At 44.6% G+C, this 22,767-nt stretch overlaps 1 protein-coding gene across 1 annotated transcript in view; it reads left to right on the top strand.

The window, feature by feature from the left end:
• PRKCA (protein kinase C alpha) overlaps positions 1–22,767 on the top strand; it is a 1,234,993-nt gene that overhangs the window by 1,173,001 nt on the left and 39,225 nt on the right. Inside the window, exon 15 of the mRNA XM_086930938.1 lies at positions 18,734–18,841. Coding sequence (XP_086787064.1) covers positions 18,734–18,841 — 108 coding nt within the window. The remainder of the gene's footprint in view (positions 1–18,733; positions 18,842–22,767) is intronic.

Below are 22,767 nucleotides of genomic sequence, written 5' to 3'. Positions count from 1 at the left end.
GGAAGGTGAGAACATTTGTTCATGCTGTGTAATCTCCCTAAAGGAGGAGAGGAGTCATAAAGTGTGAGGAATGGTTTTCCTTTTTTGCAGTGCTGGTATCCGCTTAAGATCTTTTGCATAACAAATGTAAAGCGATCTGATGCCCTTGGGCAAGGTTTGGGCTGCATAAGCCTGCAAAAAACACACTAAGCCACACCATTATATAGATGGTGGCACTCTGGACTCTGCCCTGTGTCACACAAACACACCCAATGAGTGAAGCTTTCCCTGCTCCTGCCGCCGCATATGCTGAAAAGTCCTATGTGCATGAGGAAGCATCTGGTGCAGCTACCTTTGATGTGCCAACTGAGTGTGTGTGTGTGAGAGAAAGAGCTGACAACTTGCTGCTGCCATACGCCTTGAAGCTGTTGAAGTTGTATTGGTGACGTTTTTACTTCACCTGCTGAATCTATGTTGTGTTCTAATAAATCGTAGTAAAACCTATCCACTAACCAAAACAATTGGCATTGCGAATGCTTCTGTCCTCTTAAGTTGTTTCACATCATAGAGGGGCTGTGGGGTCTCTGGTGTGTAGGGTTGTTGTTCGATGATGGTTGTAGAGAGACAAACCAAGAAATAAACAGGGAGAGCCAAGCCAAGGGTTTGGCTCTAAAAGCCTTAACATGAACCGAACCATATACAAATCTGGCATGTAAATCATGCAACACACATCATGTATAAATATATTAAGTCTCTTCAAATTTCAAGAAAATGTATTTCTTTTAACATTCAGATTATATAACCGCACAGGGGCAGCTTCTCCGCTACGGCAGAGTAGCGTCGCCCTACTGTTTAAAGGGAAAAATAAAATGATAACGTTATCATTTTATTTTTCGTTGCTGCGGAGCTGGGTTAGGGTGGGGCGGGGCTGGTGGCACGCGGAGGAGGAGTGGGTGATGCACTTCAGTGTGCATGACGGTTTGGTCGGACGTCTTGGGCCAGCCAAACAGTCATGCACACTTTACTTATACCCCACCAGGCTGTAATGTACAGCCTGGTGAGGAAAATGCACAGGCTCCCTGTTCCCATCTGATCGCCGAACCACGGTGCTCAGACCAGTCGCAAAGCTGCATTGCAGCGTTGTGATTGGCTTAGCGGAGTCTGTGTGCTCAGTGCCATAACACAGGCCTCTGAGCTGCGTGGGGGCCCTCAGCACAGTACTCTGGACAGAGCGCTCTGGATTAAATCCGGAGAAGGGCCCCTCCATGTAACTTGCAGTGGGGCCCCCCTCAAGTTTTATTATGCCGCAGTGGTGCTCTTCCTGCTTCTTATGGATTTGGGTTCAGGAAGAGAAGCGAAGCGGAGATGACGAGGAGAGACCGTGTAAAGGTATGTGTTTTAAAAAATATACTTTTTTTTCAAACTGAAACCGCCACCCCTGTTCCTTACAGCCGGCACTGTAACTGCATCCAGAGATATTTATTAAAATTGTAGTTTTCATGCATAAACTTAGAATCATCGATGCCCCAAACCCTGCTTTGACAACAGTGCCACTATTGAAGTATAAGGCAAGTCAGTTGTGATGTGCAGCCTATACGAGGACTAGATTCATGTTACAAATGGAACAACATTACAGTGTATTAAACCAAACACAAGAGGTTTTCCACAGCCTACATCCTGAACTCGCTTATTTAAAGGTCCTATGTAATCAGTGTTTAATTTGTAAGAAATTAAGTTTCACTGCCCTTCACTGAAAACCACTGCACCCTGTCCCATCCATACAGTGCTAGCCCGTACAATGACATTACCAACAAAACACCTAACCTTCGCACTCCAGCAAGTGTGTCAATTCAGACTATTTGAGGACACACAAAGCTATAATTTTGGTATGAGAGTCGGGTATTAATAAATTCCAATGTATATTGACTTAATAAACACAGTTGTTGTACTCATCTCAAAATTAAAAAGACAGCGCCACCATGAGGTCGATTGTAACTAGAGCCGGTGCTGACAATTATGTGCAGTTGCCAAGCACCAGAAACCACTGGCACTAATTAAGCACTAGATAAAGGAGGCTTAGTGATATAAAATGTTTGCCTATGATCAAAATATTTGGACAAGCAGGAAAGTTGGAATTGAGCCGAGATTTTCTGGTTTCACATTGTTGAATTCATCTATTAGATGGGTATCTCTTTAGCTCCAGTTTTACATGGAAGCAGTGCTTTAAATGGGCCGGTACTCACCGGTACGGAGTACCGGCACTTTCAAATTTTCTACCCATCAGTACCTGCACTTTTCTTTAGTCAGGGAGAGTACTGATACCGTGATTGATGGCACGGCAGGCTCTGGTTCGGTATCTCCTCCAGATGTCGCTCTGTTTCTGGATCTCGCAGTCGCACTGAGCCTCTGAAGTTGACTTTTGCAGAGAGGCTGCTAAAGTCCAGAGGCGCCCCTTTGAATGTCCCAACACTGCAGGAGTTTGAGAGTGCTTGCATCACGCTGTGATTAACAGGACAGGGTCTAGGCAGACCCTGCACTGTTAATTAGGCGTGCAACGAGCATTCAGGTGTAAGTGCTAACTGCCAGAAGGGGTCTGCACCTTCCTTGTCTAGAAACGCCTGGCTCAGCAAACTGATGTCTCGCTGGTGACTGCACTGTGGAGAAGCGTTTTTTTCAACTGCATGTTTATTTGTTTGGTTACTGGCCTCTTTCGACCCCGTACTTGTGACCTTCACAAATGCTATTTTGTATGCTGCTTTTCAGAGTGGGATATTGAGACATTTTGGCATTTCCCCTGAAAACGTCAGTTGTGAGTTGCCGTTTTTCCCCGATATGATTGCTTGCCAATTACCAGCATAAGGAACTTAATGAGACAATCATGTTTCCTGAGGAAATGCGGTTTAACATTCGGCTTCTACTGAGTTATTTCCTTGATAAAATTGCCCTGTACATAAGGCTTATGTTAATTTGCAGTAGGTTATGCCTCATTTTTGACTTTTTTTCAGGTCGAGATTTACATAACTTACATAACTTAACCAGAAGCATTGTGGGAGTAGTAGTCCCAGTCGTGTTATTAATGTTAACATGCAGGTCGACAATTTTGTCTAACATTACACAATTTGTGCTTTTCAGCCTCTTGCATGTTGTTCATTAAGCTTAATATTAGACTGTCCCTAACTGTTGAGTGAGTATGTGTGGTATCTTGTGGCACGCTGTTTATGGGCGCTTCAGAATATCACTCCCCTCTGCAATGCATTAATAAGACAGTAAGCCTTATTGGTATGTCATTTTCAGATTTTATCCCAAATGAAATACGGTCTCCTCTTAATTGGTCTAATTATATATTAGCAGCGTGTTTGTGCTATATGTTTTAACATGTGTTTTTTATTGAGGTTACATTCACTGAAGGGGTCAGTGCCATATTATGAGTCCATTCATACACATTTTTGTGATTTTAATAATATAAGCCCAACCCTTTGGCAGGCAATTTGGTCTTTCATGTGCTCTTTCACATTCACTGGTAATGTGGACTGACTACGTCCCACGCAGTCAAATGTATTTTATAATTTTGCAGTTTGCTTAATTATGTATTTGGCGATTTTTCATCTAAATAGCCACACTAGTTGAGTGCAGAGTTGTGAATTATTCACTTCATGTGTCTGAAGCACCATAGAACGTCTGATTTCTCTTTTTCCATGTCTAACAGTGGGGGAAGGTCTATTTAAGCTCACGTGTATGGTGCAGGCCAGATTGAGAAAGGCTGCTGTGGTAGCCGAAGACTCGATCTTCAGTTGTAGGGTCGAGGGAGACCTGAGAATATAAAGAATGCCATTTACCTTCAATCCTCGAGTGCCTGCCTTCTTCTGATGGGAGCAGGAAGGATCGTGGATATATATATATATATATATATATATATATATATATATATATATATATATATATATATATATATATATATATATATATATATTCTGTTTGGCTTTCATTTTGTGTAATGAGGTAACCTGTTTTGTTTACATAAACATATTTCTCGTGTTTTAATACGTACTGCAACTTGCATAGAAGTCATTATCTATAATTATGTCTTGCCCTTAGCCCCACCTCTATATTCGCCTACCAGCCACACCTCTAGCTCATTTTAATGAGTATCTGCACTTATTTTTTCCCATTTAAAGCACTGCATGGAAGGGTTAATGCTTTGTTTTTAGCCCCTGGTGCATGAGATTAGGGCGGGGGTGGCATGCAGAAGCCACATGAAAGTCCATCTCGCTTTGTGCTACAGGGCCCAAGAGGACCTCGAGCTGACCTTGAGCCAGGCATCTGACTCCACGTTCAGTGGCTCGCCACTCTAGGAAGCTGTGACCTTTTGGTACGTTGTGGTTGCTTTTAATGTGATGAGCATTAATCAAGGCTAGGCTATAACCAACAACAGAAAGATTTTAATTCAAATTGACCGCGAAGGAAATTTCTAACCGAGTTAGTGAAAACTAAACAAACCAAACAAGTTGAAGTTTGCGTACATGTGCATTGAGCAGGAATATGGCCGATATGCGGGTCCTTCCAGGCAGCCACGCTACGAGCTTGTTGAGGTTTGGAGCGACGCAGGCCCTCCCTGAACACGAAACAAGTTAAACCACCAGCCACTTGCGTCATGACCGTGCTGTATCGACGGCGCACGTAAATCCGGCCTGTTCTGAACGATCGCGTGTCTGCGGCCGTCGCCGGCGGCATTGATTGCCTCTTTGTTCTGCCCTCAATTGCAGCTTTAGCTCTTCATTTACTAGAATGCTTTCTGTATTAAGTGGCGTTGGAAACACATCAGGTAGTGAGGCCAGAATAGGCACGCGTTCTGCTTTTTTAAAGAGTTTGGATGCCATTTGTAGTTCACTGCTTTCTTCCTGGTGGTCGAAGAGAGCATGCACACTCTCCAGTGCAGATACAAATGTAACAATAATACTGTTATTGCTCATAAACCTTTTCCCACGAATATTTTATATCTGAAAAAACAGGCAACTAACACGGGTTTCCGTTTTTTTATGAAATACGTTTTTTTAAGAACGTTGCTGCTTATAACTAGTTCCAATAATATTCCTTTTTTTAATATTACATTTCTATTATTTTTAGCAATCAAATAATTAAGAAGGATTCCATCTCAGTGTACTGCTTGCAAATGTGATTATTACAGAAGGCAAACAAACGCACGTTCAGTTTGAGTGAGGTAGAGTCCACGATCGTTTAAGAGTCAACCACCTCCCACTAACGTACTTGTAAGTTCCCTTATTTTTAGATGGTAAGTGAGTAAATAACCTCTACCCGCAATTGGTAAAGTGCAAATTACCCTTTACATAAAAATCCTCGGGTAAGCTTAAAATCTTCACTCTTAATCCTCAGGTAAGCATGAAAAACACAAGAGGTCGCAGCGGGCCTCCGCTCACTCGCGACACTCGCATTAGCATGAACACTCACAAGAGCAGTGCCACCCTTTTCGATCCTGCTGGAGCCGAGTCCGCAGCTGATTCTGGCACAGCACGACCTTAAGCCACACCGCATCATATCGAACAGTTCCATGCAGCCAGGTTCCGGCTCTTTGAATCTCTGCCAACTCCCTCTGGCTCACTCCCTCTGGTGTACCATCAGACCCAAGGAGCCAAAGCCCTTTAACCTTGGATACCGTGGCAGGTTTGCCCTCAGTGACAGCTGGACCCTCTACTCTTACCCTGCCTCCGGCTATTGTTCTGACACTTCTGCCGGCACCACAACCCAAGCTTGCCTCTGGGACATAAACAATGATGCCGGCTTTGCCACCGAAGGACGCAGCCCGATTGCTCAGTCTGCGCCTTGCTTCTGTCTGCGTGATGCACCACTTCTCCTACTTGACATATAACCTAGACAATATTCTCTCAATTCCCTCTTTGGGACTGACTATGATAATGATTAAGACCCGGGTGAAGAGTTCACTCAGCCCTACCAAAATGAGAATTGGTATAAAGACTTTCAGGAAGCGATTGGCCTCAATACCTCTCCAGAGACAAGTCTGTTTTCTCCCTCTGGCCCAGCCACAGAAGAATCCGCCTCCTACTCCATGGTAATTCATAGGACAACCAAAGGGCTTGACCTCCAGCTTTCTACCTTGAAAGTGAAAACAAATGTCTTGATGGAAGTCCTCAAAAAGGGGCAAAAATCTTACGAGCCCCTTCTTCTATTAAAAGAGGGACTGGAGGATAGCTTATTGGGGGCTTGGGCCAAACCTTGCTCTAGTCCCCGAGTCAAAAGACAAATGGCCAGGAGCCCTGGTCCTGGCGACCCCACATTAGAAAACCTAGTGGTTCCAAGCTTCCACCAGCTGCTCTAATAGCAACACATTTCACACCATTTCCCCTAATAGGGAATCTAAGCGAGTGGAAACATTCAGCAAACATGTCTTTTCTTCTATCAGCTTGGCTCTCTGATCTATTAACAATAGTTGTTTGTTGCGATGATACACGCCCTTTGGAATTCGGTGGCACAAGTCCTCCCTTGTGTGCCAAAAAAGGCCTTCCTTCTGTACTTTCTCAAGTCCTGCAAGATGGTAGTGATGCTGCCAAGCTCACAATTCTTTGTGGCTTGGACACCACCGATTCCATCAGGCGGGCAGTAAATACTAGTGTTGCCATTCACCACCATGCATGGCTATGATCGACTGGGTTCTCTGGAGATGTCTAATCCTCCTAGATGGACATGCCATTTGATGGGACTCTCATGTTCAGGGAGAAAGTTGATTTCCCTCTTTAGCGCTTTCGGAAAAGCAGGGCTACTGCTTGCTCTCTGGGACTTTGCTCTCCGCCTCACCAACTGCAACAGGTCCACCATTCGTTTTGTAGATTTGATTAAGTCGTCCCTTACTGCCAATCCATCTAGCCCCTTTAGGGAACCTAGCTGTTTAGCGGTAGGGGCTGTGGTGGTCACTGCCCCAGCGGCCAAGGTCAGCACTGAGCCCAGCCCTTCCCCACCCTCCCCCACCCTCCCCAGTGCCCCACCTGCCAGACCTCTTTAACGTGCCATTGCAGGAACACAGTCACCCTGTGGGAGACAGAGTTTAAAGATTCTTACTTGATTGACAAGCAATCACATTCGACAGGTGAGTTCTATAGTTGTTTGCAAAGGTCACGCCATAACCTTTTTGTCGTCTCCGCTGCACCTTCCCCCATCTTCTCAGCAATTAACAGAGTACCATCTCTATATTTTGCAGCAGGAAGAGCAAGCCTGTTTGGTCAAAAGGGATGTAAAGAGGATGCAGGTGCCAGAAGTAGGACATGGTTGTTAGACCTGCTACTTTTTGGTGCCCAAGAAGGACAAGGGTTTTAGTACTGTTCAAGATCTGCGCCCTCTCCATGCCTTCTTCCAGAAGGAGATGTTCAAAATGCTTATCCTGACCAAGTCTTGTCTGTCTTTGACCCTGGAGACTGGATTGTAGTTTTGGACGTGCAGGAAGCCTATTTCCATTGTCCCATCTGACAGCCCATTGGTGTTACCAGCTTTTCATGGAGGAAGAGGAGCATCTTTAGTTTGCTGTGCTCAACTTTGGACTCACCAGCAACCCTGGGGTGTTAACGAAAGTGATGTAGGTGGTGGCTGCGCACCTGTTGAGGGGAGGGGGTGGCAGTCTTCTACATTGATGACTGGCTATAAAAGGGGGGCTCTCCCCTGGCAGTCAACTCCTTTCAGAGTACAGCGTACCTGCTTTCATCTTTGGGGTTCTTTTCAATGAGCCAAATTCACACCTGCCCCCTTTATTAGAGCCATACCGGACACGGTTTGTTTTCATGCTATTCCCCATGGAAAGAGAGCCAAGGATATTCAGGTTATTATCCCCCATCTTTCAAACTTAGTCCTGGATTTCAGTGAGGTCTATTCTGAGTCTCTTGGAACTGATAATCTCCTGCATCCTACTTGTTGAGCTTGCCAAGTGGCATCTGCAAGGTCTGCAGTAGGATCCGAAGTCTCAGTGGGTCCATCATCAAGCAGAACCCTCCAACCACATTCAGATTTCGGAGGACACTCCAAAAGATCTGCAGTGGTGGTACTGGCCTACATTTGGGTCAGTGGCAGACTCTTCTCCCATTCCAACCCAGAGCTGTGGAGACCGATGTATCGCTTCTGGGTTGGGGCAGCTATCTGTGAGAAGTGGATATCACAGGCTCCTGGTCTCTGTGGAGTTTCGGCTCACAACAATCTTTTGGAGCGGAGGACCATCTGCTTGACGTTGTAAGACTTCTGCCATCCATCAAGGGCACAAAGAGAATGGTATCTAAATCTCCCGGACTTGAGCATCTGTCCTCTGATCAGGCTGCCCCTTTGGGAGGTTCTGCTGTTTTTGCAACAGGGCAGGGTTCTGCACCCATGCCTTCACAATCTCCACCTTCATGCATGGTGCTTGAGCGGTGACCACTGGACAACTTTGACCCTCCTCTGTAGGAGGTTGATATCATCTTGGCAGCCAGGCATCCCTCAATGTAAAACTGTATATACTTGTTGTTTGGACTGATTTATGGTTTGATGCGGAACATACTAGATGAACACCCTCCCGGCCAAGTTATCTGAATTTCTTTTATTATGTCGGTTGCCAGCTAAGGCTATGCTTTGGACATAGTTAAGGTCTTTTGGCCTTCTTATGGTTACCAGATTAGCCCTTATTGTTTATGTCACCAGAGGTGATGCAGTATTTGAAAGGGCTACAACATTTCTCCCTTCTCCTTTGGTCCATGCCTCAATGAGACCTTAAGTTGATCCTTACATATCTGATGTGCACTTTGTAAGATTCCCTTGAAAGCGGTCTTTTATGGGTCCTTACTGTCAAGACTGTGTTCCTCATTGCCATTGTGGCATATGAGTGAGCTTCAGGCTGTTTGTGTCAATACGCCATAACCTTCCTTCTTCCCAAACAAACTGTTCTGCGGACACGGGCATCTTTACTGACGAAAGTTGTGATGCCATTCAGTGATGGCCAAACCATCACCCTGCTGGCGTTCTATGTTCCACCTCACATCTAAGGTAGAGGAGAGACTCCATTGGTTGGGCGTCAAGAGAGTACTGAGCTTCTACATTGATCATACCAAAGAGGAGCTGGTGAACAATCATTTGTGGGGTTCGCTGGAGCAAAAGAGGCAAAGCAGTGCAGAATAGAACCATACCCTGCTGGATCATGCTCTGCATTAAGATCTGCTATTCACTGATGAAGAAGTAGCCTCAAGAAGGACTAGGTGCTCGTTCTACCAGGGCCAAAGCTGTCACCACTGAGTTGGCACACAGAGCCCCTGTCCTAGACATGTGCTAGTCGGCTAGGTGGGTGTCCCTCCATACGTTCATGAAGCATTATTGCCTGGATAGTTAGATTCACCAAAAGGGGCATTTTGCCCGCTCGGTCCAGTAGGACTTTCTGGTTTGAATTCATCCACAGACACACCTCCGAATAAGTATTGCTTTGGTATCTATTCAACAGGAGAGGAATCTGTGGCTAGAACTCTATCAGAAGTCCTGTTTACTTACCTCTGGTAATGTTCTTTCTGGTTGAGACTATCTAGCTGCAGGGCCGCAGATTCCTCACCAACCCTCCCATCCACCCCGTTGGTTGTGCGATGGAAACATGCAAGCGTTTACCACGCATGCTGTTTTCACACGATCTTAACTACGCAAGTCTTAACCCCACATATGTCTTTACCACGCATGCCTTTACAACAAAATATGCGTTGTTTAGCAATGTATGGGGGCAAAGACATTTGCATGTTTAAGACTTATCAGGTGACAAGTTTTAACCCCCGCTCTGAGACCTAAAACTACCACCCTCCCTCCCTCCTGAAAATCAGCCCCCAAGCCCTAAAAACGACCCTGTCTGCAAGCCCTGAAAACTAGCCAGGCCCAAGTAAGCCCTAAAAACTACCTGACCCCCAAACCCTAAATACTTCACACAACACTCCTCAGCCCCAAACACTTCACCTGAGCTCCAGCCCTGAAAGCCAACCCTGACACCCCCAGCCCTGACAACTACCCCAGCCCCTAAAAATGTCCCCAATGCCCCAAAACCCAGCCCCAGTCCTACTCACCACGTCCTCTCCTGATCCTTCCTGCTTCTGCACAGCAGCAGCTAGACCGTGTACTGCATTAACCACGCATATGTGTGGTTAAGGCATATGCGTGGTAACGCTTGCATTGGTGGAACACCTGTGACTCTGCTTGTGTTCTGACAGTTTCCCTCCCCGTTCTGTGGTTGAACTCTATCCTTTAATATGATCCCAAGTTGTTGAACCTGGCCCTTTTTCCAGGTTCATCCCCTGACCTTTTACCTCCTGTTTTATTGACCCTGTTTTTGTTGGCTTTAGGACTCTGGACACTTTTCCACTGCTAATCGATGCTAAAATACATATGCTCTCTGTGTAAATAGTCATTCTGGTTCTTCATGATTAGCATATCTGATGTACTGACTAGTAAAGTGTACAGTGTGTGCCCAGGGTCTGTAAATCTAAGCATACTAGTTGGCCTGCAGCATTGGCTGTGCCACCCACATGAGTAGCCCTGTAAACTTGTCTCAGGCCTGCCATTTCAGTTTAAACTGCCATGCCGACCTGGCAAGTGCACCCTTGCCAGGTTCTAACCTTCGCTTTTACTAGATGTAAGGCACTCTTAAGGTAGGCACAAGGTACCCCCATGGGCAGGGTGCAGTGTATGTGTACATGTCCGGATAGTGAAATAGTGCCAATTTTGTTTTTTAGTATTGCAAGGACTAGCTCTCCCATAGGCTATAATTGCAAGGACTAGCTCTCCCATAGGCTATAATTGGAGCTGCATTGTAACATTTTACAAGTGTGCTCTTCAATTAGGAACAGCTAGAGATTTAGAGTTTGGGCTCTCTGAGTTCTAAATTTAAAAACACATCTTTTAGGAAAGGTGGTTTTTAAATTGTGCATTTGAAAATGCCACTTTTAGAAAGTGGGCATTTTCTTGTTTTACCATCCTGTGCCTTGGCCTGCCTGTGGAATCAACGCCTGATTTAGACTGAGAGGGGCTTGTTTGAGCATTCACTCTAGATAGTCACACAAAGGGAGTTAAGTGTGCCCTGCATATCCTGATGGTCCATCACCAGGCTGATGGACCTTCCTGAGCTAGAGTGGTGGGAGGAGTTGTCACTGACAACTGAATAGGGCTGTGCCTGCCACTCTCAATGCTGTCTCCACCCCCTGGAGTATGCCTGGGTCCAATACCAAGCAGGACAAGGACTTGTGCACTATAAAGACAATCCTTTGAAGAATGCCTATTTCAAAGGTAAAAGGTGTAAAAGCACTGTACCTAAAACCTCTGACTTTTAGAACACTTCTGGATCAAGAGGAACCTCTGTCAAGGAGAAGAGCTAAAGAGCTGTGAGGAGGAGTACTGCCCCTTTGCTGTGTGTTGCTTTCGCTGAGTTGGCCTGCAGTTGCTGCTTCTGCTTTGGAGAGGTAAAGGACTGGACTTTGCTTTGTATTCTGCTTGTAAAGTTTCTCCAAGAGCTTGTGTGGGCTTGCCTCCTTGTGGAAGTCTGAGGGCCATTAAAAACTTAATCTGCAGCCTCCCTGAACTTGACTGCCGGGAGTTCCGGCCTTGTGGTGCCAAATCCAATTCTGGGTCCTTGGAGGTTGTTCCGGCTGCAAAGATGTGCTTGCAACCATAAAAATTGACGCATCAGCCTTTCAGTGCCTGTTTTTCTGAGGCAGCACCGCCGTGCTGGAGAAATTTCCACTCACTGCCACTGTACGACAGAAGAAATTGACACAGCACCTGTCAGCAGCCGAAGAAACGGCTGCAGCCTAAGTTCAATGCACCATGTCTCCAAAGTCTGAGACCTCGGCACTGACTCTGACGCATGCCCTGCTGTACAGCTGAAAGAATTGATGCATTGTGGGATCATGCCTGAATAAATCATAGGGTCCCTTCTTGGACAGGGTGTATACCACTGCCAACTGGAGACCTCCATTTGTAACACAGGTCTTGGAATCTGCACACTCTCTTACAATTGACTTTTGGGGCTCTACGTATAGGGTTGCGGACAGTCTGGAAAGCAACCAACGTTAGCCTATGTGAGTAGTGTTAAAATAGGCTCCTCGCATCATTTCCTGACTGCAATAATATCAGCATTGAGCCACAAGAGGCCACTTTTCGGAGTGCTGAGGTACTTCTGAAAAGTTTCCATATCCAGTCTGATGCCGCTGGAATATTCAAAAAGTGAGGCTAGATAGAGTATCTACCATAAAGAATGTTACGGAAGACAAGTGACTTGTTCTTCTATACATGGGTGGCCTTCTTGGCATAGTAAATCAATGGAAAATACCTACGAAGATGGGCACCCAATTTAGAAAGGTGGCCTCTCAGGATGCAGTACACCACAGAGGAAATTAGTTGCATGCGAGTGTCTGTGGAGCTGTAGGGGTTTCTTATTAAACAACAAAAAAAGGATAACTGGAAAGAAAAGAAATGGGGCCTATAGAAGGGAAAAAATGTAAACTAAAGGAAAGGCCATATGGCCATGCAATAAAGCACACTAATTTTCTAGGCAGATGTGCACATATTCAGTTGAAATTCTCTCATACCGGGCAATAGAGCCAATGTCAGAAATGGGTTAACCAATTGCACCATGCAATATGCTGTCATGGCGAAAAGCAGAATATGATTGACATTCAGACAGAAGATGGCTAAATCAAATACTCTTTATTAATGCGTATGTACATACCTTTTTTTTTGTTTTTCATAACAAGGACCTGCCAGACAACTATTCCTGACAGGCTGCCCTAATAGGGTCTTGCATGATTATGATAGAGCAATGTTTCTGCCCTGATAGTTTGCCAAAGGCAGTTATCGGCAACAAGATCCTTAATCACCAGAGTAATATATGAGAAGTCATGAAACAAAATGTCTGTCTTCCGGCATTAACACAGTGTAATAGCAATCCACACTTAAAGGCCTATTTTCTTCAATATATGACTTTCACAATAAATAAGTCAGGCAAAAGTCCTTAAATGATCGAACCTACAGCATAATACAACTTGTCGTTATAAACCAATCGGGCCTAAGCCTTTTATCATTAGCTTAATACTGTAACCAATTTGAGTCTACTACATTGAACCACAAGGTAGCCTTCAAGTAGACAGTCCTAAAATTTCAAATGCATGAACATTTAAAGTTGACAAAACAATGTACATCCACTCTTTAGAGAGCCGAAAAAGAATTCTCACAGTGCAAATTTGCTACCCTAGGGTTGTGTCCGAGAAGTCCCCCACACCAGCTCCTGTGCCTATTATAGTAATCTGTGATAATACATGTAATGTTATATGCAAGACCTGCCTACAGTCTTTAATGCAATAAATGAATCAAGCTTGCTATTTTTGACATAGCTTTTTATAAGAAAATGAGCAGGCCTATCTGCTCCGATAAAACTTAACTATGCCTACTACAGTAATCTGTGAGAATGCATGTAACACAATTCTTGTTGACAGTGTAATACAGTGTAATGACCCTTAAAAACCTATTTGTTGTTACATAGATAAATCAGGACAAAAGACCTATGACCTCTGACTTAATTTTACCTGTGACCCAAAAATGCCTATAGCCTTAATCACTTCCTTATCACCAGCTAAGGCCTACTGTATTTCGCATAAACGTTCCCTCAAGGCAGTTTGTGTACAAATATGTATAAATTATATTTAGTAAAACGATATACAACCCTTCATAAAATGGTATAAGAATGATTCATAAAACACATTCTGTGTAACAAAATACTTGCTGCAAGCTTCAACACAGTGGCAAACAATCCACCTTTAAGGGCGTATTGGCTTTAGAATATGCATTTGATGATAAATATGTCAGCCAGGTGGCTTTTGTCATACCTTTTCATAATATACATATCCGGCCTTTAGCCTTTGTCAATGCCTTGTCATTGTGAGTCCTGCTGTATAGTGCATAAGGTTTTATACGAGGCTAAAAGTGCAATAAATGCACTGTTTTTCAGTAGAAGCACAGAACACTACCCAGTCAAAATCTGTACTCAAGATTATCAACATTTGGGCAGACCCGAATCCCCTCTCCGATAGACATACAATTAATGATATGTAAAAACATTTTAATTGTTAAAACAATATACATCTCTTCCTAAATGCCATTGCAAGGATTCTCAAAGTACACATCTTTTACTCCTAAGGTTTTTTACCAGGGATAACCAACACTAAAACCCTTGACTACCACAGTAATCCCCGATATTCCCTTTAACAAAATACCACTCTATAAGTTTTATAAAGCCAATCTACCCTAAAGGCCTCTTGGCTTTACTATCTACACAGGTATCATAATAAGTAAGTTAAACTTACTGCCTTAAATGTAACGTTTCATAAAAAACAGATCATGCTGATGGCCTTTATCAGTGACTTGTCACCAGAAACCTCTCTGCAGTGTTGAGTATAAGCTTTGCACAATGCAAAACGTGCCATAGATGTTCAGTTTTCCAGCCGAAGCATACAACATTTGCCTAATCAATATCTATTCACAAAGAAATAAACATTTGGTTGGAGCCAAAGACAATCTTTCAATAGTGCTCCTAAAGGTATTTTTCTGTTGTAAATTCAACGTCAACTGACACCTGCACTGTCAGGCCAGACCTAAATAGGAGGCAAAGTGTACCCAGAGGAGAAGTCCCTTAGGCGGCTGCAATGTTGAAGTTATTTCTGCTCTGAGCTTTTGGTGCCAAACGTCAAGGCTTCCGAAGCACATTCATGCAACATCCTGCGGTATACAGTTGAATGCCTTTGACTTCCAAGTAAGAGAGCAACTTAAAAGGTAGAAAGGTTGATCAAGGTGAACCTCTAGGCTTTTCCTGTGCTCTCTCACACTCAGAATAAAAATCACCTAGGGCCCAGTCAGATGTACTCCGTAGAGTAAGTGTTATTTTACCTCCTACGGAGGTTTTTTTTTTTTTTCAGAATTTGTGAGGGTTTAATTCCCGGTGCTTTAAATTGTTTTCGTCTTTTCGTTGTAGTTTAATTCTTAAATGTGAACATGGACTGTTTATTTCCTGACATTAATGTTGGGTTTGGTGCTGCTAAAATAGTTATCATACACTTTCTACGAGGAAAGCCTGCTGCTTGATTCCCAGGTACCAAGGTTTAGCCTCGAATCGGGGCAGGACTGGCCGTAGCGGGCACCAGGCATTTCCCCAGTGGGCCATTAGGGTGGGGCCCAGTTTTGGCCCCCCTGGGGCCATTTTTGTTACCGGGGCCTTAAATATTGGTCCCCTGTAACAAAATAGGGAGAAACCGGCCCAAACAAACAGCTCGGCTGCACCTCCCCCTTCCTGGGGGCTGGCCGAGCAGTTTGCCAGGGCCGGTTTCGGTTCCCAGTCTGGCCCTGCCTCGAATACATCAGAGAATTGTGTTTACTTTCTATGGACTAGATTCCCTAACTTTGTGGGAGCTCAACCATAGCTCACACAAGACTTGGGTTTCTTGCCCACCTCAATTACCAATCCTATTTCCTACACCCATGTATCTAGAACCTGCAATCAGCAGCTCCATAATTATTCAGCAATGAGCCTGATATACAATCAGGGCCAGTCTGGCCATAGCTGGCATCGGGCGTTTCCCCGGTGGGCCACCAGGGTGGGGGACAATTTTGTTCCCAGGCGCCGGGTTTGCAGGATATCTGCAATGTTTGCTCCCTGTAGCAAAAGCAGCTGCAGTGTTTTCCACATGCCCCCCTATCCCTCCCCCCGCGGCCGGTCCAACTCAATTGCCAAGGCTGTTTGCCTTCCCAGTCCGGCCCTGTATACAGTAACTGATCATTGAGAGTTTAGAGCCAGAGGTGGTGAAGTTCTCTGAATGTAAGCTTAAGGGCACAGACGTGCCTCATAATTTCAAGGAACACCTGAAAACTAACATACTTACACCCCTCCTTTGACTGACCTCTGTGTAGAACATGGGTTGAAAACTATCTTCTACTTACCCACCTAGCTGAACACTAACTGCACCTGTTTCTGCACTGACACAAATTTGTGCATACTCCTCAGCACCAAGAAACTTAGTCGGGTAGTGGGCGCTATAAGCATGATGTCTTTCTTCCCGCTCCACTGCTCGTTGCCTTGAGGTACTGAAAGCAAATTTGCAACACTTTATTAAACTATTAATAAGTATACCGTGTTAAATATTTATTTTCATGAAGGCTCCAAAGATGCAACTAATTTTGTAATATAGCTGCTTCTCGCAAGAGTATCTCAGGATTGTTCCGTGGTACATTCAATCAATCAATCAGGATTTATAAAGCGCAACTATACACCCGATAGGGTATCCTGGTGGTTGCAGGTCCCGGAGGCTTATTCGAACAGCCTGGTCTTGAGGGCCAATCGGAATTCCGGAAGTGAGGTGATGTTGAGGAGGTGCGTGGGGAGGCTGTTCCAGGTCTTTGCTGCGATGTGGGAGAAGGAGATCCCTCCACTTCTTCTTTGGTAGACGCGGGGAGTATGTGCAAGTTTAACCCCTTCCATGCTTGTGACGGAACCACTCCGTCACGAGCCAGGAGTGGCGTGTGCTCATGACGGAGTGGTTCCGTCATGCCGCGACTGCTCCGCCCACGAGGCACTGATTCCCCGCCTGTGCGGGCGAATTCGCGAGTGGGCAGAGTCGTGACGGAACCACTCCGTCATAAGCACAGCCCGCCCGTGACGGAGTGGTTCCTTCACAAGCATGGTGGCGCCGCGCGACCCTCCCCTCCCTCAGCGCCTCTGCGGATTTACCGCCGCGGCCAAGGGGTTAAGAAAGGCGGAGCGTAGTCTTCTTGACGGTTGGTGGACGTTCAGGCGCTGGTTAATGTAGGCAAGGTCTTAGGTTGTGTAGAGCCTTGTGTGCGTGGGTCAGCAGCTTGAATTTGCATCTCTTGTGTACAGGGAGCCAGTGGAGTTTCCTGAAGTGGGGTGATGTCGGCTCATTGGGGAAGGCTGAGGATGAGTCTGGCTGTGGCGTTCTGTATGGTCTGAAGTGTGTGTAGGAGTCTTGCAGTGATTCCTAGAGGGCATTGCCGTAGTCCAGTCGGCTGGTGATGAGAGCTTGTGTCACAGTGCATCTCATGTGTATTAGTAGCCACTTGATGATCTTACCTAGCAAGTGCAGAGTGGGGAAGCATGGGGAGGAGACTGCGTTGATCTAGGATTTCATGGTGAGCTTGTTGTTAATTATGATTCTGCGGTTTCTTGCATGGTTGGAGGGAGTGAGTGCGGGTCCTAAGTCTGATGGCCACAAGGAGTCATTCCATGCGTTGCTGCTGTTGCCAAAGGTCAGTACTTCCATCTTGTGTGTGTTCAGGTACAGGCAGCTCTTCATCCAGTCGGCGACGTTTGTTGTGCATCTGTGGAAGTTAGTTCTGATGGTACTGGGTTTGTCGGTGAGTGAGAGGATGAGTTTGGTATCGTCTGCGAAGGAAATTAGGTTGAGACTGTGGGATCTGACATTGTTAGCCAGTGGGGTCATATATACATTGAAGAGTGTGAGGCTGAGGGAATGTGCCCTGGCCGACACCGCAGATGATCTCCTTGGGTTCAGAGGTGAAAGGTGGGAGGGGGATCCTCTGGGTTCTTCCAGTGAGAAAGGAGATGATACATCTGCATTGTGAGACATCCTGAGTGAGAGCCAGAATATATCAGACACCCCTTCTAGAGTCCGGCAAGAAGGGTTCTTTTGGACCCAACAAAGGCATAAGGTTTTAATAACATATCTCTTTCACCAGCAGCCTCGGGGGGTGTAAAACTCCCTGCAGCTATAAGTGCTTTCTCTTTACTCCACCAGCAGAACTTGCAGTTACTTAACATTGACAGTGAGGCGACACACACCAAGGTTTAGCACAACCATGATGCAGCAAACATCCCAAGCAAGCAAAGTTACCCAGGGAACATCTGAAGCCGAGGCACCACTCTGTATCTAACTTCCAGTTACATGAAGCCAGTTCAGATGATTATCACCAGTGCAAGCCTCAAGAATGGTAGTGTTTTTGCCATATTGGTCACAATACACAGACCATAGGAGCCAATGCTCTACTGTTCAGTAATTCTCTTCAGCATAATATCAGTTTTCAACCCTTGTCCAATTAATGGCCCTCTGTTTAGGACATATGCACACATGGATGGTAAAGAAACAATAACAAGCATTATTACCTGTCCCCAAGGTCATTAAAGCTATTATAAAAGCTTTTGCCAGCTGTGCCTCTCATCCCTTGATTGTTTTCTCCATCTATCACTCAGATCCTTCCTTTTTAGGACACTTTTCACCATGTACTACCCTAAGAGAACACTGTATTCCTCTTCTGCTCTTATACTCAATGTCCCACACTTTTGACATACTGCACTTGATGGCCGAGGGTTATCAGCAATCACAGCCAAGGATATGATAACCTTCGTCTTTATCTGGGGATGACTAGGAGAACCTCTTTCTTCTACTTATTGCTGAAGACCCACCTCTTATCTGTCATTTAATTGGGAGTTGGTACCCCTTAATGTCAGTGCCTGGACACCCGGTCTCCTAGTAACAGAGCCCTTTATAAATGCCACATTCGAATAGCAAATCTTCCAATGAGCCGTGTGCCCAGAGAGGTTGCGTAGCCATCTTAGCTTCTAACAGTAGTTACAGGGGCATTCCTAGTGGTTCTAGGTGGCTGTTTCACTCTCAGCATTGCAGTGAATGTGCTAAACATTGAAATGTTACCCATTCTGTTTCTGCAGCCTCCTTTCGATGGGGAAGATGAAGATGAACTTTTCCAGTCTATAATGGAGCACAACGTCTCGTACCCAAAAGCAATGTCCAAAGAAGCCGTTTCTATCTGCAAAGGGGTGAGTACGGCACCAAGATGGCGTCGAGCCTCCCACTGATCATGCTATGCATGCTTTTATTTGTGGTGTGATGTCTAAAGCTTGACAAGATTGGCATTACGTCTCCTAGGACTGAAATATGACCCATTCATTATCATTTAATTGCCCCTCTTTTTTTAAGTGGAGTATTATTTCAATATAACATAATCTGATGGAGCACACGTTGGAAGTAAATGAACGTGGGTGTGTTTTGCTTCTGAAATATCCTCTCAAATGGAAGCCTATAACGTGTGATCAATCAGCGAGGAGTGTGGAGTACAAGCCTGCCTGTAGGTGGCGCACATCTCTCCCCACCCAGCAGGATGCCATGTGTAGAGGATGAAAGGTCTTTGCAGAAGTAGATGCCAATCTAAGCAAATAAGAGCGAGTGCTTCCCAAGATGTCGCTGTCATTAGAAATATATCATGGTTGTTGATTTTGCCTCCAAGTCGTAATGAAGAAACACGAGTACAGGTATTTTAAATCCTAAATCGAGACAAAACCAATTCCTTCACGAAAGTCACATGAGTTCATTGAAACAAAAAAGAAATTACATAGTGCGTGCGGAGGACACGGTGCATAGTGGGTGTGAAGTGTTCCAGAGAGACCTGCCAGGCATCTTGTCACTGTGCATTTTAGCTGCTAATTACTGACCAGGCATGACGGACGGTCTTTCAGCAATGTTTAGAGGACTCGGATGGACAAAGGGATTATTTTTCAGAGATGTATTTGGAAAGCAAAAGGAATTCCATCAATTAGTCAGTTTCTGTTTAGTAACTATCCAGCAGTATGTTTGGATGCCTGGCTTTCACCTTTGGGATGCCCAGGACGGGTTATCTCACAGGGAAAAGCCAGGACGGGTTCCCAATGCAAGCGCCGAGATGCCCTAGGGTAAGTCGAGCGCTATATAAGAACACACATACATACATACATACATACATATGTTTGCACATTTATGAGCAATAAATAAAAAAGTTTTATGGCCGTGCTCCAGCAAACAACATCAGGGACTATCAGATGTGCTCCCTGACTTTAACGGCTGCGCCTCTTTCTAGGGTACCATTGCATTTTGGGCCATATTCCAAAAGATTTTATAGCTCATTTGTTCCAACTCTGTTACAGGTTTTAGAAGCACAACCTATCGTTTCTCAGTGCAGTCTGGTCATTGCAGTTTTTAATCTGGGATACGTTCTTTCACATTTTTTTAATATAGAACCGTATACATATTTCATTCTGTTTGGTGCTCATCAGAGTTGTTCAGCTTTGCCAGTTTGTAAGTAGAAAGATGTCAGTACAGCATAATGTAGGCCTCACCGTGGTGCTGTTCTGGCCTCCGTTGCCCTTGTAGTTCAGGGATTTGGGTTTGCAGTGCTTGTATTCAGGCCTCAACCACTGCTGTGCTATTAATCAAATCCAGTAGAACTGAAGAAAGGCCTGAAGTTAGTTGTATTCAGGCCATGCACTCCTCTTGTTCAGGCCTCATTTGCAAGATGACAGATTTGATAAACTACAGCCCATGATGCCAGTGGATGGTTCCAAGAAGCTATGTCCTTTCAGGGGCCAGGGCTTGTTGATACAGCTGATTCCCTTTGTTTTGGTACCCTTCTGATCAACTATTACACCAAGAGGAAGATCTCGCTTGGATCCGCAATAGTGTTGATGAATGCCTCAAAGTCTTCTGTAAGTTTACCAGTGGTAGTAAGGTACAGTGCCGGCTGGTAAACTTTGAGAGTGGTAGAGCTGGGTTGGGCTGCGCATGGGTGGGTGAGCATTGGGGTTCACTTTCAGGGAACGCATCATTTTTTAGGAGGCCGGTCACCATTTCCAATGCAAATCTTCTTTTTAAAACAATGGGGTAAAATGTTGCATCTTCCAGCAAAATCTTTTAAAATAAAAGGATCAAAAAGCAATAGCTTTCATAGGCTTTTGTACAGGAACTGTTAAAGTATCTTGGAAATATCTTGGCTTAGTAGGCAAGCCGGACTTCCTTATGTAGGAATGTGTGCAGCTGGTGAGAAGTTTTGTGATTGGTATCTCCCTCACAAAATGTTTGGGAAATTAGTTGTCTTACCTCCATATGAATTAAGGTCCGATGGATAAATTGAGGATAATAGGACTCAAAAGTGGCACACTAAGTAGGCCTCACTTCTACTTGGCGGGTCAGTAGGGCTCCTCAGAGAAAATTCTGGAAATGACAGAGATAAATGCTGCATTTCATGACACTATTTTCAAGTAATTGGCTACAATTCCAGAGGTTCTGAAGGAGCATTAATAAAATATGGCAATGATTTTCTGCTGTGCCCGGCAAACCTTACCCTCCCAAGTGGTGGTAAATTTTGCATTTCCCAAGGAAACCTCTTATAAATGGAGGTGGAACAGTGAATCCTCCAGCTTAATTTACTGGAAAGTGGCGGAAAGAATATACATATAATAATCAGCTTAAAAAATGTGTTTTGCAATGACACTGGGATATCAAAATGTTTATGGCATTGTCTTCTCTTGATTGTTCCATCCTGCAGCTCCAAGCCGTTTATCACTTATCTTTTACAACTGGAACTCTAATTGGGAAAGGCCAAAACCGAATACTGGGTACGGACAGGAGTACTACACAAACGCCACATGCTTTTATAAGGATTATGCTGCTAAATTACATCAGTTAAGTTTATTTCACCAAGGATTCACATGTCCCACCGTCAGACATCTGCAGATTCAGCCTTTTACGTCCATGTTCCATCATCCTCAAGCAGGAGGGCTCTTCATAGGACATGGATTCCCACCACAACTTTGCAAAGGATAGTCAGAATGACTTCATGTATGGCCACATTAAGTAAGCTTAAGACAGGGATGACAAAAAGGGACAGCTCTCTAAAATGGGTAAATACAGAGGTAATTGAATGTTGTACGTAAATAATACAAGAATGAGTTGAAATTTCTTATGAGGTAACATCAAAGCAGGATAGATGCAACCACAAGACAACTGTGGTAAGACCTGCCAGCCTCCATCTTCTGTGTTTAAGTTCTACTGAATGGTAACTTTACAAAACATTTCTACAAGTGGCGCATTAGGACCAATGCCCATCTGGACACTACAGTCCTCTATTGAGCACTACTGGAAGTTTATAGAAAGATTTATGTTAATTTGACTTATGGCTGCTGAACAGTAGTTGGACGCCATAATGAAATCCGTTAAGATATTTCACTAAATGCTGCACCTACTACATAGGGATGATGTCCAGATACAATATAATATTAAACAGGAAAAGCTTTTGTCTGCACTCAGTACTTTACTATAGTAATATGACATGTTCAAAGTACAAAATCATGGAAAAGTCTCAGCCTAAACATGTATTACACAGGAACTGTATGAATTTGAGGAGATCAGGGTTGCATTAGTCATCATCAGCACAGCATTGTACCTTCCACTTGCGGCTGAAAGTTCAAGAAAATGTGGGCTTTGGTCACAGCCAACTCCAGTGCATTGCCAGCAGCAGCACGCACAGCACGTCATCAGTGCAGACAGGTCATTCTGCTTGAGTCTTATATTATCCCCTGCCACTTCCTTGCCCCTGGGAGGCTCTCTGAATAACTTCAACACTTATGGCAAGGACTCATATGAAAATTCAACTGTGGATAAGGCGCGCATTTTTCTCTGCATAAAATAATATGGAAATAGTTTGTTCCCAGACAGTGGCATATATCAACCTCTGACAAGTTTGTCTCATTGCTTAATGGATTGAAGGAAAACTGAAAAGTTGCTGAATGCAAACCAAAGCACCCTGAAGCATACCACGCCATACATGTCAACAGAGCTATAGGATTTGGCAACATTCTATGGCAACACAGATGTTCCATCTCCCATATATGTTTTAGAGCTGCAAGACGTGATAAAGTGAAGTGCCACATGTAAC

The sequence above is a fragment of the Lissotriton vulgaris genome, chromosome 7 (assembly GCF_964263255.1).
Source record: "Lissotriton vulgaris chromosome 7, aLisVul1.2, whole genome shotgun sequence".
Lineage (NCBI taxonomy): Eukaryota > Metazoa > Chordata > Amphibia > Caudata > Salamandridae > Lissotriton > Lissotriton vulgaris.
This window is presented reverse-complemented; position numbering and strand designations above follow the sequence as displayed.